The sequence below is a fragment of the Galleria mellonella genome, unplaced genomic scaffold (genome assembly GCF_026898425.1).
Source record: "Galleria mellonella isolate WM207_F2 unplaced genomic scaffold, CSIRO_AGI_GalMel_v1 utg93, whole genome shotgun sequence".
NCBI lineage: Eukaryota > Metazoa > Arthropoda > Insecta > Lepidoptera > Pyralidae > Galleria > Galleria mellonella.
Window position 1 is genome coordinate 1,021,670 of NW_026442176.1, and position 16,082 is coordinate 1,037,751.

Sequence of the window (16,082 nt, forward strand, 5' to 3'; positions counted from 1 at the left end):
CTACTTTGCTCATTTGTGTCACATTAGTTACCACAATTTTGATCGAAGCTTTTACATAATTAACTATGGAGATAAATTTTAAACCCTGAAACTATAAATTTAAGAAACCCAATTTTATATGGCAACATTTATAATGAATTTAAATATATTTAAAATATTTTTTTACTACTATTTTAGCCTTGTTACGTGTTTATGTTATATGCGGAGATAAATCTCGTCATATATACTATGCCGTCATTCTCATTGTTGACATGTTCACACTTAAGTATAACAATTTACGCGAACATGACGATGTAATGAATGAATCAGTAAGATTGATCATAAATACATTTAATCACTAGGTATATACTGAATCATTCAATAGGAAGAATCGGTAACAAATTACCCTAAAAATGGAATCCAAATCAATATGTGTATTAATCATTGTTGTATATTTTCATAGATACATATCGTATCTATCAATTATTACAATCATATGCTTATTTTTTAATAATTACAAGTTTCTTCACATCAAACATATAAATATTTGAAGTGATATTGATTAAGCTAATCAAATTAAAATAAAAAAATATAAGATGTATTATGCTTAAATAAAACTAAATAAAAAATGTAAAGAAACGAATAATTTACACGACTGTATAACTATTGACGTCCAATGGTAATATCATGTACGTTATAATAAGTCTATGTACCATGTAGAATAAACAAACAATCGATTAATCGATTGAATGTTTCAATTTGTTACCAATTTCATTTAAACATTATTTTTGTAATAATTTCAACAAAACTTAGTTATCATTTCATTAATTTTGTCCTATTGAAATCAACTGTAGTATATTTGCTAGTACCTAGGTACCTACTATCAAAAATAATTAATAATAGAAAAAAGAATAAGAATTTGCCACGTAAAAGATATGGAGTTCTTTAAATAAGATAACATTTTCTTCATAATTTTATAATATATAATACACCTACCCCCTTATTAATAAACATATGAAACATCTCGTAAACCTATTTTTGCTATTGAAGCGTTTGTTTTTTTCTTTTCCACTAAGTTCCCAATTTAAAAGAACGTCACAAAATACTGTAATAGTTAAAATAGGTTTGTAGAAGGATTTAATTTTTATGAATAAAGGGGCTAATCTATGGAGAAAGACTGGCAAGTAATCAATTGATATGCCCGCACATAATACAAATATATCCACGGAAGTTAAGCTAGTCTATTGAAGAAAGTTAGTCTAAGGTAAAAAATAATTAACAAATAGATAATATATTATACAGAAAATTCTTTTAGAGTTAAGCTCGCCTTTGTACATTTAATTACCTCTGTCATATTCTTCTTTATAATTAATGTGTACAATATAGTATTAAATAAATAAATAATATTTTTTTAATTAGGAAACTGTGTTATATATTTAACTAACGTAGCAATTTTAAGAAGGTTATGGTAACATGAGATATAGCTAAATTATAAAAGTAACAAGATTGAGAAAATAAAGAATCCGTGTTTCTAGCAGAGTCGTCAGGCCTACAACTTACCTTGACATACCAGCGAGTTTGCGATTTACGGTGCCTGGGGCGGCGGCGCTCGGCGCTGCGCTGGTCGGCGCGCGCCGGCGAGCGCAGCGCGTGGCAGCGCGCCGCCAGCGCCTTCGTGCGCTCCGCCAGCGAGTGCCGCAGCTCACCCCCCGCGCACCCCCGCACCAGCATCACTCCTCAACCAACCTCCACTTCTTTATCCACACTACTATCTCCCCCAACATCACGACTCATGGTTACTTTATCCCAATATATTACGCACTAAATTGACATATAGATTACATATACAGTTGAGGTACGCATGGAGGAACACCTAATATTCTCCATTTCAGTAAATCAATGCCAAATACGAATGATATTAATTTTAATATAACGTAAACTATGTGTATAACGTTCTTAATTTTCATTATCTCAACGGCGGAGCGGCGTTTAAGCTACCCGAGACATGATTAAAAGTAGTTGTGATGAAGCGGCCAAGGTCTAGGTCGGGAAAGGTCGTGCTATTTATAATTCCACATGAACAAATCGCGATATTTATGGACCATTTACAATTGAATCTTATAACAAATAGATTGTTCAATAAACACATGGTACCTATTCTAATAAAAATTGTAAATAATATAACTAATTAGTAGCTTGTTTAAATCGCTTGTAAAAATGTTGTTAAAAGTACCCATCTATATTGTATGAAAATAAAAACTCTAAGACCATGCTTACGGAATATACCAAAATATCTATGAATTTATACTATTTCCTTTTTCCTTCTTAAAAAAGTTGACTATCAAAGAAAGAAAGTAAAATACGAGTATATAGGAAATGATTCAACTAAACAGCGCCCTTATCTTGCTTACTTGATAAGTTACTGTATATAATCATAAAAGATACTTAGATAAGTAGAAGTGACGTGGATATCTGAAGGAGATTAGACGAACTTGGCAATACAAAAAGATATCGAATATATACACAGGTAATAAGGTAAAGGTAAAATAAAGGTGATACAGAAATCTCGTATGTGGGAAAATTTAACTGCCTGCTTGTAAACTCCTCATGTTAAATAGAGTAAAATTTTAATATTTAATCGAAATTATTCATATCCTTTCAAATAAACATTCGACAATAATATGACAAAAAAACTGACAAAGTCCGCCCAACTATCAAATAAGTTTGAGAATCTTTATATTTTCATGTGACAAAAACATAGTAGATATTTAGCATGGGGAAATATATACAGAATTGCTCGGTGTCTTCGTAAATTAATTATATCCCGGTCACATAGACAAAGTGGCGAGCCTGCGTTTGCGGCTTTACTAACTGTTTAGTTACATATAACTAGATTCTGAATTTGTACAATTATAGATCTCTTAGTAGCAGTGCCTGATTGCGTAATAGTAATGAATAGTCGTATACTAGGTCGATATCTGACAAGGAAATTGGATAATTGAGGAAGGGAGCGGTCGACGACGACGCGAGTTATGCCCTATTACTCCAATCCTACACATACGTCCACACAAGAATATAAATATCCTTCCCAAATATAATTACCGAGGAAATATCGTAAAATAAGTGTATAAGGAAGCAATTCGAGTTTCATTACAATTTCTTAGAATAAACCCATGAGTACAATTGGTCTTATTCGTACATATTATTTATCTAATTTCTTAATATCTTGTCAAGATATTTAATTCTTATTACTAAAAAATACATATCATTTTTGCATTATTTTGTATGCGTGAATGTCAGATGTAGAACAACTAATAAAACAGATCACTTCTAGATAACGTATCAAGATTAAACATATTTTAGATTTTAAATTAGACCTTCAGGAACACAACTGTGTGAAAACCGCATACAATTTGGTGGAGAAGTTTTTGCGTGATGCTGGAACAAACATATAGACGAACAGACAAAATAAAAACAAAAATTTTGCTCTAAAACATCTAATATATTTTGATCACTCATATACAAGCATCATTTAGTTATAGTTTCATACATTAGTAAAATAAGATGTGAAAATTACTTTGTTTGTTATGTCCGGCGGAACTAAACGCCATGAAATTTACCTGTATTTTATTCAAATAACATGGTCCAAATTGCAGTTAAAGTCAGTATTAAATACATAATTATCAGATATCTAATATACGTACATATATTACATCATTGTATGATGCATACATGTGCATATTAAATATATTTAATTTTTTTAGAAAATCATTGTATTTGTTTTAGAATCCCCTATATTAAATTCATATTATACTATAAATTTTATAAAATATTTTAGCATTATTCTAAATTATATTTGAAATATATCTAAGTCTGTTCCTCAATTTTGTTCGTTCGTCATTTGACTGTTGTGAGTAATACCAGGAAATAATAGTTATCTTATGATTTTGATTTTGTTTCGCGATTTTCGCTCTTATTCTGAAAGAAAGGACGACTTCCTATTAAATTTGTATAGCGACAGGTGGTCAGCGACAGGCAATCGTCAGGTGTGCCACACAATAAGCCCAAAAGCTGTTTTATACGCTACCTACCTACCTACCTATCACAAAATTCCGCTCAATAATGAAATCCGAAGGCTTCCAAAGATAGGAGCCATCTCTTCCAAATTGCTTCGTATTCGTGATGCTATTATACGTATTAGGTATTCAATAGAGAGATTGGACATGTATCATTACTTGGCTATGAATTTGACATCTTTATTATTATTATTTTTTTTTGTAAATGTGTAAATAATGTGTAATACAAATGATACATCACGTAGCTATACAAATTAATCCACATACAAATGTATTACCACATAAATACATTAGCCTCCTGATTTGGTCTCTGTTTATATATTTATAAAAATCCCCTGTCACTATATTTGTTAACACTAGTCTCCGTAAACGCTTAATCAATTTTAATTAATTTTAAAAATGTGTATTGTTTACTTCAACTTAGTAACAATAAATTTCACCCCGAAAAGGTAAAAAATTGCCTTGTAGGTGGCGGCAAGTCGTTTAAAATAACATTTGCCGGGTCTGCCAGTAGATTAATAAGTAGCTTAACTTTGTTTCCTTTTTTGTTTCTATTATTGTGAAAATATATTATGTTACGAAATATATTTCTACAGACGATTTTTACTTTAAATCAATTTAAGTACAGGCACCAGCACATTTATACCCTATAATGAACATAGGCTAGGAGTCAAGCAAATAAAATTGCAGGCATAGTTGCTCATAAATTATTTCTATCATAAAAATACTAAATTAGACTTATACCTAAAACATAATATGAAGTAAGTACCGATAAAATATAGAAAGGATTCATACTAATTATTTTTTTATTACATAGCTTTACTGTTATATTAATTATATGTATTCGGCATTGACTACATTCATATGTACATACCTAAGACTTTATAACCTGTACACTATATATTTACAATGCAAATTACTACAATGTGCAAACAGTATAATTATTATACATATATATCACTTAACGCAATGACCAATATAAGTTCACTTTAAACTTAACAAAACACACTCATTGAATAGAACAAAATTAAAAAAAAAATTAAAAACCATCAAAGTTTACGAAACACACTGTCAATAAATCGAAATGAAATGCAAGGAAATAATCGTTTAGAACGCGTTGACAAGCCCTTCCGCGCTGTATGGCCGGCGCGCGTCGTCTGAGCTGAGCGTACACTGTACTTGTATACGTACAGCAACGTCGGCTGACGAACACCATAACAGAGGACTGACGAGACAAGGAATCTACGCATGTGCGGGTTTTCCTGAGTTTTCCAACAACGACGTCACTACTTTTAGCTACGTCATAGCTATCATACCAGAATACTTTTAATAGTAGACATTACAAATACCGTCCATACTATTTATAACCATAAAAATATAGGAATATATGAATATAGACACTGATAGATTTCAAATTATATTTTATCAAATAATAAAAGTAATAATAATAAAATATAATAATATATTTTTTGTATATTCTATTGAAATACATTATCCCAATATTAAAATATTTTAATGTAATAACAACAGAGCGCGACAGAAGCTAAAGATGGCGTGGCTCGCGTTACAGCCGCTAATGACCAAGGTCCTCCTATTTTTTTTTATTTTACTTTTATGAAATTTTATATATATAAATGCAATATACAAAGCGACTGTTAAAAAGTTGACCCTTCTCTCGGTTTTGCGTTCTAAAATAAAAACAATATAATGAAATAAAATAAAAAATATGACAGTTTTATAACAAACTTTAAATCCTTTCAGTGTTTAAATAGGCACGTTTGGTTAATGCATCTCATAGTAAAAATTAAAAACTCTCTAAGCAAATTTTTTTCCACCTCACTCATCCTCGTCTTGATTCAAGATTCCACTCTTATATATCATAAATAAGAACCAAAATTGAAGGTAAATCATAAAATAATTATATATATATATTTATTGTCATTCATTAAAAAAACATAACTAGGAAGAAAAATGACAGACGTAAACAGAACCGTATATATAATTCTATGGTTTATAAGACTAAAGAATTAAAGTGATAACTTAAGTAAAATAATTATTTACCTAGGGTTATCATGACATTTTGGTCAAATTATACCGCCCGTGGTCATGAGCCAACTGATATAGATATCACGACTCTGCTCTCGATTTTCTTCTACATATTCACTATCACACATCCCATTGATTATATTCATTTTAAGTGACAAAACTCCACGACGTGAAACCTAGTAAAAAATCTCAGCTATTTGTAAAAAAGTCCAAAAACGTCCCAATATTGAGCACGGGTTGAATAAGTGATACATACATTTCAAAGTAGTTAAATTTTTTAGTACCTATAATGTATGTTAGCTGACCCGACAGTCGCTATGCTGTGTAAATTTCAAATAGACTTGCATACATTTTCAGTCCCTTTACTGTTCCGTTGTTGACACTAATAAAATTTCTATGAAGTCCTATAATAGAATCGTATGCAACCTACTTTGGCATCATGATGTATCTAATTTAAAAACTTAATAAACAAAACAAAAATAATCAATCAGATGTGCCCTTCCTAAGGCTATCGAGAATACGAAATAAAAAAATATTATCTCTTTTGCCGATTTTTCGGACAACTTTTAATTGAACTAAATACGAATATTTTAAAACATAGGTTGATTACAATCAGTCATTCTCAAATGGTACATACCAATAATCAACATCTTATTTTAAGCGGCTTCCACTAAGAGAACGTTCTCAATTTGTTTGTAATTTTTATGCTTGATTTTAATGATTATGCAATTACATCGTCAATTTTAAACCGATTTTGATAATTCTTTTAGCAATTTATAGAGTTTACTTCAATTACTAGCATAGTACTCGTATTATATAATATTATAATATCTGTGCTCTCGTTTTGGTTTTATATTATTTCTGTAATGTTGAAGCTATCGTTTTTCTTCGCAGAGCAAAATACTGGTACTTAGTGGAGAAGCAAATTCTACTCGTGGACACACGATAAAATTATTTCAATTGTAACAAAATTAATATGAGAGCAAACTATTATAGAAATAATTATTTAAGATTGTGTTTCACAGATAAAAACCGACTTTAACTGTGACAAAACCAGTTATTCTGATTTTAAAACTAAACTATTCAACCAAAAATTAATTAATAAGTAAATATATCCTTTCAGATAAAAAAAAAGAGTTTTCCAAATCGATTTATAACTGACGGGGCTATGAGATAACAACCATAACAATTACAACCAAATTGAGAACCTCTTTCTTTTAAAATCAGTTGAAAATTTGATTGAAATACTTAAGTGTAAATATGTCATAGATAAAACACACATGAAATATATAAATGAATTGAAATCCTTTTAAAGTCGTTAGAAAACGTTACAAAGTGGGGAAAAATATTCGAAATTATGAACAATTTATGTTAATTCATCTACGAAATAATTATTATTATAATTAATTATTATATTAATAAATTAATACGTCTACGAAATAAGAAACGAGTTCTAATTTTCTGAAAAATGTTTATGAAAAATTTACATTTCATTTAAACTTCCAAGACTTTAGGATATAAAGCTAGTCTTTATTATCCTTATGAATATCAAGACTACTCTGATCTGGTCCTAAAAATACCTTATTTATATTTGTTTTACCGTATTAATTCTTTTGTAGGTATATACCTCTATTTATATAATTAATATTACATTCGTATCGCGACGAGTATCATAAAATAATACTTTTAATGGATTATTATATATATATATATATATATATATATATATATATATATAGGTGCGAATTTTTAATGGCCCATTATAATGAACTTGTCTCGAATAGAACACAATGGTTTTCAGAGGACACCGCGAGGAGGTTGACCTGATCCTGATCTTCATCTATCATTATTTATGTCTTAAATTATAATAAAATAAACTTCTATATATCTAGTCTAGCTACAATTTTATTATATTAGTAATTACATTTACTATACACTCGATATACTATAATACAAATCGACTCAATCCTTGACGGCGCACATATGCATTGATTTTATTAAAATGACAAATGTCATTTATAAAAATTATATGTCATTCGAAAGCTGAAGAATTATGCTCTCATTTAACATACCCTAAAAAAACTTAAGCACTTATTTAATGATGCATTTTAATTGAGCATCAGGGAAAATTTGCTCCATAAGGTATCCACGAGTTGTGCTACCTGCCCCCGCTATAAAACCCGCCCATACATGGTTTACCTTATCAGTCGCTTATCACAAGTTGACCGGTACACATCTCAGTAATTTGCATTCCTTGTTTTCGTTAAACCATGGATACCATACCAGAAGAAGCCGCTCAAGTTGTTGCCTTGTTGCAACAAGGGTCAAGCCAGCGAGCAGTCGCTGCTCGGCTCCACTTGAACTTGTCTGCTGTATCCCGAGTATACAAACGGTTCCGAAAGAGACTGGTCCCTTCAATCGAAGACCAAGAACGAGCCGCCACCGGTGCACTTCAGAGAGAGATGACCGCTTCATTGTCTCAACCTCGCTGCGCAATCGACACCTTACGGGTGTTGATGTGCAGCAAGAACTGAGACGTGTACAAAGGGTGGCTGTAAGCGAATAGACGGTGAGAAGACACTTGAAGGAAGCCAAACTTGATGCCAAAAAGGCCTGCGACGGACCCCAAATTGACTGCAGACCACCGACAATCGCGCCTTCAATTTGCTCGAGAGCATCTCAATTGGAGCGTTGCGCATTGGCGGTCGGTACTGTTTACTGATGAATGCAGAATGTGTCTGCCTGGCAGTGACAGGAGAGGCCGAATTTACAGGCGTCCGGGGAAACGATTTTCCCAATGTTCTGCTGAAACAGTGGCGTATAGCGGCGGTTTCTACATGATGTGGGCTGTGGTATTTCCTTAGAGGGAAAAACTGAGCTTGTTTTCATGCCTGGGGGCGGCCAAGAGGCGGGCTAACAGCTGATTGGTACATCACCGAGATCCTACTCGATCATGTTGTGCCCTACGCAGGGTTTGCCGGCGAAGACTTCGTGTTAATGCACAACAATGCCCGCTATCACACGGCACGAGTCACTCGGCAGTTTCTTGAAGAGGTCGAATTGAGCACGATGGACTAGAAGAAGGTCTAAACCGAAAGAAGGTCAATTTGATCAAGAGCGCATAAAGATCGCTAATATCTATTAATGGTAAAATTCCATTTAATTATTACGTTATGTAACGTGGCTCCACTTCGTTTCTGTAAAATTGTTACGAGTAAAATTTTATTATCCTGTTTAAATTAAAAAACGCGATACACACAGCTGATTAGCGGGATCCTTGTTAATTGGCACATTAATAGACAGGAGACCATATATCTTCATGTGAAATGGGATCAGCCCTAACATTTGGCTTTACCGATTATAATTTACCAAATCGTATCGTTCGCAGACAGGAACTAAAATAATTCAAAATTAAAAGCTAATTTTAGTTCATTGTTCTCTTTATTCATAAAAAAGTTATCGTCACTATTATAATATCGATTGCATACCGAGTCAAATCCCATAAATAATTGGTTGGTACTAACGTAACACGATGAGAAAGTGTTAAGCAAAGGTCCGGCTTGTTTCACTTTCTACAGAAAAATGCGACTGTTGCCGAATTATACGCGACTCGTAGCCTCACCATACTATTACTAGCTCAAACTCAGTACAAGTAAATAGAACCAACTTATTCAATACTTCGGTATTCTACATTACCGTTTTCTTCATACTTTATATGCATTCTTTTCAATACAAAAATATAACAGAAAAGGTATAATTTTACAGGTATCACAGCAAACATCCTGGTTCTATTTTTATCCAAATACGATTATGATTGATTATATTTTAATATAAATTCTTAGCATATTGACTTAAAAATTATATGTGTATGCAACATAAAAAGATTTAGATATTGGTGGTTAACCTTAAAATAATTAATTAAGTATTTGGTTTGCCATGTGGGCTCGGCATACACTAGGCCATCCCTTCCTTTCCCATAAGTGTCGTAAAAGGCGACTAAGGGAGGGCGAGAGATGGGCAGCAGCGTTCCTCTTAAAACATCTTCAAAGCCAACTGCGGTTGCCAATCCGCCTGCCAAGCGTGGCAACTACTGGCAAAACGCTTCAAGGGGGAGGCCTAAGTTCAGCAGTAGACAGTTAAAGGCTGATATGATGATGTCCCAATGGCATACTTGTAGTCTCAAATAGCGCTTTGTAGGCTGCCTATTATCCCTATAATAAAAATGACAATAGCAAATCAATACCTTGCCAAATTATTAAAACAGTTTATAATACAGGATGCAAACAAGCAAGCGGCTCACCTGATGGTTTGCCGCTGCTCCTGAGTCTTCACAACCTTGAAGATTACGATGATGATGATGATGATAGGCTACTAATATAATAAATACGAAAGTTTGTAACGTTGGCAAGATGGATGGATGTTCCCTTACACGTAAAAACTACTGAATGAATTTTAATCAAATTTGGTACAGGAATAGATTATATCCTAATTTACTACTAAGATACCTTATACATTGATTTACGTGAGTGTAACTGCGGGATACAGCTAGTTTAAAGTATATCCCCTATACTAAAATCTGTGATAATTTTGGCCATTTAACGGCATACGAATATTTAGAGCAATATTAGATTATAAATATGATATTACAAAGTCGTTAGTAAATGTTACGTTTTATGCCAGTTTGTAGTCTAGTGTCAAATTTTGATATAATATTCAATTGAAACATTAATATTTAAAAAAAACTTGGAGTGACATACAGTGGAATGAAGGGCCCATTAACGTTCATGACATCTTAATACTTTGACATTCTGAGGATACTATTATATTGTTTGTGCTTGAGGACTAAAATGCCTTTATTACTAACAATTTAACTGTTACATCTCAACCTTCAAGTAGGCCATAATAAACCTTCTCCTGGTCCATCCATAGTATGCGGTTATCCTTACATTCTTAATACACTGCAATCATAAGAGAAATCCTTCAATGGACGACTACAATATCGCAACAAAAAATCTAGCTCTGTTTATGATATACCCCCGTAATCTCACAACTTATATACCGATATAACACAGTTATGTAAAACATGTATATATTTATAAGTAATAGGCATTCATATGACAGTAGCATACGGGAATAGTTAAGGAAACGAAATAATATTAAACTTGTAACAATAGTGCAGAAACTGGAGCGAACGTGCATGAGGTAAGACGACGTGCATGGTCCCACGGACGCTTTCAACACCCAGCCCGCAGTACTGGTGATATTGCTAGAATCGCTTACATTTCATTTTGTAAGCAATTGCTATGCTACTAACAATAAAAAAATAAGATCTCCTATGCGCCGCTGTTACATGACTGACCGCCATGTTTCGTGCTGCGTTGTGTAACTATCCATCTATAGATAGATATTACTTAGAAGTAAGTAACTTATCTATGCTGTCAAATATTTTGATCAAATTACGTTTATACCACACTTGCTAGGAAAATAACTACTTCTATCTACAACAGTAAAAATATGTCCTTATTTAATAAGTTTTAAAGAGCGGGATATAATTTAAATATGAAAATCTATTATACATGTATTATTATTAATATCTGTTTTCATGTAAGAAGAACATCTATTTTAACTAATCTGCCCATATCTTAATTGCGCGCCAAAACAAAAATTCATTGCATGCATAGATAATAAAATTTTTATTCTAAATCTTAAAATTCATGTTAATTGCTTTTGCTTGCATGGATAGAATGGAGACTCTGTTACTATCTACACGAAGAGACGCGTACTGAAAAATGTTTCGTTGAATAATAATTGCAAACGTGTATTGTTTGTAATGATTGTAGTATGCTTTGAATATTTCTTGTAAAAAAAAAATATTTTCGAGTTACGAGCCTCATACAAGACTAGTAGAAATGGTCGTAAAAATGGAGACTAATTGCCATTGAGGATAAGAGGAAAAAGATTTCATGATCTATACTAATAGATCTAGTAATATAGGTATTATAAAGAGAAAATCCTCAGGAAAATAATGCATACAAATTGGAAGTTTGTATGAATTATTTTTTCCGATAGATACTTAAAATTTATCGTAACTACCCTTAAATAAAAGTATTGAAACTTAATATTAGCATTTTTTTAAATGCTAATATTATGTTTCATTACTTTGAATGAATTTAAGTCAGCTTAAAACGTATATTTCCTATATTAATTTTTATTCCTTAATTTAAAAGGGGAACGGATTATTAGTAATGCGGACTGCTAGTTCCATTGTTAGCAATATACCTTGTCAGGTCGACTTCACCTGTTGTATCTGCAATTAGGTCTAAGTACTAATTTAAAACACATACTAATTTATCTTCCTATCGCGAAGCTAGTCGCTAGTAGGAGATTAAAAAAACTGATATTAGAGATTTTCATAAAAATAATAAAATTAAAAAAGAAATTCTAGTGATTTTGTCTATTTGTAATTGATAATTTTATATAAGAATTGAGAATTTTTGTACTGCTGACACAGAATACCTTATAGTTCTACATATTTACAATGTCAAATTGTTGCTTAATTCACGTTGTATGTATATATGCAAATATCTCTCTTTTATGCGTTGAGGCCACTGGATAGCAGTGGAACGTTAAAGTACTATCATGATAATAATGGACTGGCACACATTGTGGATTCTCGTAAAAAGAGATAATTAGATGATATTAAATCCTATTAATAGTCACCAGCAATCAATTTAAAAGAGACCCATATTGAAATTACCCTAAACGCGATTTTATGCATGTCTATATGCATTAATCGTATACGTAATCTGTGTTTGTGCAAGGATTATAATTATGAGTGAACAATAATTCATTGGGGAGGAAGGGATTGTTAGTAATGCGGGCATGCTAGCGGTCCAATCCCATTTCCAACAATATTGACCCTGTCAGGTCGACCTCCACGTGGTCCCCCCTGGAACTATCGTGCTGATTTCCAAATGTATTTATAACGATGGGTTAACTGACCTGTCTTTTCGTCCTCACTTATCATCCCTCGCTGGTGCCCCACCAGCGTATACAGTTAGCGCAAGCGGAGTACCATACCATTAATAAAATACCAATAAAAAAAAAACAATATCGCGTTTATAATGAATATACTACTATGCTACGTAAGAACGTTTACCAATCTAGAAAATGTGTATTCATCACACGATCAACTTATTGTATATTGGTCAGCGACATATGGACAATAACCCGACATCGTCTGTAGGCGAAGACTCCCACGCAATGAATCATCACTACACAAATACAAAACCTAAAACTTAACAATCTGCTGACAATTGTTAAACAAATAGGTACCTATAGCAATAAATTTTACAGGGTCCCCAATGTCTCTATAGTTTTCTGTAAACTTAACTACCCAAGTAAAAATAATTATTTATCACTAGTTTACGTATTCTATGTTATAAACAGGTACATGTAATATTAAAATACCATGAGGTTAGTATAATAATAGTAGAAATAGCATATTAATAATAAAATAATATAAGGAAACACAATTTGTAATTATTTAGCACGTTACCCGATAATAAACTATGTTATTTTAGGAATTGCTTCGATAAACAGCATTAACAATTGCTTATTTAACAAAAATACGGACTACATAAATCTGATATTTCAAGCAACTGACTAAAATATGTGGACAGCCTTGAACGTCACAGTCTGTATTATGTAGAATAAACACGTAACGTTCATGTTCTAGGTATATCATCATTATAAATAGTCAATTCTGAAACGACTTCGGTGCAGATTAAATCATATTGATCAAAATGACAGTACCATAAGGTATTGTGCGCGCCTTAATTCAGTTCTTAATTTCTATTAAATGTGATCTGTTTAGTGGAAAGTGAAATGTGTGAAAATATCAAAATGATATTACCAAGCTCTCAGCATCCTGGCTCATCTTTTTCTACGCATTGTTCTCGTGAAGGACCCGCTCCCAGGCGGCTCTGCAGCTACAAAGGTAATCCAAGGCACTGAACCATTGCACGTCACCACAACAACACACCACATTCCATCACTGCATCCGCGTCCAACATATGATCGCCCCGGCCGGTCCTTCTGACGTCACGCGCTTTCTCACAACTTAACAAGGTTGTATCACACTAAAAAAGCACGATCCTGAATGTCCTAGAACCACGTTCACTTTACACCAAAAACTAATAATCTCCAAACCACAGTTCGATTCGTTGCACCCGTTTATACCAAAGAACTGTGTTTGCGTGTGAAGGAAATGTGTTTGTATGACGCAGGTAACGACTTTCGCGCACGAACTGAGTGAAGCACGTCCGCGTCGTGGCACCACCGTGCCGTCGCGCGCGCACCACGTAACGGCACCGAGGCCCCCGCTCTGCCGCCCGGCCGCCACAATGCTTTACCTGCCTGCCCTGTCTCACCTCACTATGAACGACCAAGCCAGTTGCACTCGCTTCACTACAATGCACAATAACATTTACTGCTTGTTTACACACAATCTATTGTTTTCCTCTTACTTCGCATTGTTGAAGGCACATAATGGAATTATTACAAAAAATAATAGGTATTTCTAATAGAATTAATATTATAGACCTTGTGAAACTATGTGAACAAAAGTTTCTACATAATCTCGGTACGGCCCTTACCTAACGACCGCAATTATCATTGCTATACCATGATAACTTTTGGTTCATAGATTAAATCTTCATTAAATCACAATTTCTTACAGAATTGTCATTCAAGCGTCGTACTCTATATTGTTCATTATTAAATAATGATAAATGTGATGAAACTTTACAAAAAGACATCTATTGCAGGGCTTCATAATTCCCCTCTTATATTCTTCCACATACTTATGTAAAAAAATCGCAGGTTTTTTTTTTTTCAAAAAATGCAACTATTTCAATTATTATTATATGTTATAAGTTGGTTGTTCCATACGTGCCATAAAATAAAACTTAAAAACTGAACTACTTTTTTCTCTTAATTACCTTGCGACTATATCTGAATAGATATAGGATGGGAAAATTGTATTTTACTTACTGTAAAAAAAAAATTTACCCCTCTCCCGCAGAATCAAATATTTTTTCTATGAATTTATGTAATAATATATATATATATATATATAGGTTTATCAGAATTTTGCGCAATGATCTACAGTAGTAGATGGTTTGATGGATTTTATATATGAGCTACAAACTATTAAAAACTTCTTTTACATTCAATCTCATGTATCATTATAAGTATTAACGATAATAAAGTTTTGTTAATGCATCTATCAAAGACTAATAGAGAAAAAAATCTAGACAACAAATGACATTTATTTTGGAAAATATTTTTCTTGACCAATATGCTAAAGCAATTACAAACATAAATCATAAGAATAAGGACCCAGCTTTTTCATAATAATCGCGCAGTCTTTGTTGAACTGTACGTAAGGGTGCCTTTTAAGTCGTGTCATTTGCCAACCTCCCGCGATTATTAAAAAAAAACGTATGACATTTTCATCTTTTTGAATTTAGAATTCGAAAACAAATGAATGTTTTCAGATTGGTCGTAAGAAAGTTGATCTCTCGTTGGATACCACATTTGCTTAGCGACTACCAAATAAAAAGCCCGTGTTAGTTAATGTCGTAAAACTAGGCAGCGATTCAACCGAGGACAGTTAAAGCATTTTTATAATATGGTTACTGGTAATGAGTTTTGGATGTATGCTTATGATCCACATTCTAAACAACAGTTGGTCTTGGTCTTCCAGGATGAGCCAAAATCGACCAACTTTATACGCTCACGAAGCATTTCGAAAAAAATGGTTGCCTCGTATGCGGCAAAGGGTGGTCACGTCGCCACTATTGTTCTAGAAGATCGCAAGACAATTACCGCTGACTGGTATACCACTGTTTGTTTGCCACAAGTCATCACCGAATTATGATACTGCACCATGACAATGCAAGTTCGTGCACCGCCCGC

General features: G+C 32.9%; 1 protein-coding gene across 8 annotated transcripts in view; it reads right to left on the reverse strand.

The window, feature by feature from the left end:
• LOC113517054 (ral guanine nucleotide dissociation stimulator) overlaps positions 1-14,422 on the reverse strand; it is a 44,194-nt gene extending 29,772 nt beyond the window's left edge. For 2 of the 8 annotated variants that reach the window (XM_052902610.1, XM_031908016.2), the window contains exons 1-2: positions 4,930-5,242; positions 1,540-1,852 (exon numbers count right to left, since the gene is read on the reverse strand). In XM_052902610.1, coding sequence (XP_052758570.1) covers positions 1,540-1,710 — 171 coding nt within the window. In that variant the 5' untranslated portion in view covers positions 1,711-1,852; positions 4,930-5,242. Of the gene's footprint in view, positions 1-1,539; positions 4,611-4,929; positions 5,243-14,016 lie in introns of those variants that run through there. The other 6 variants (XM_026901576.3, XM_031908015.2, XM_031908017.2 and 3 more) reach the window with 6 other exon arrangements.
• Between the last annotated feature and the right edge of the window lie 1,660 nt (positions 14,423-16,082).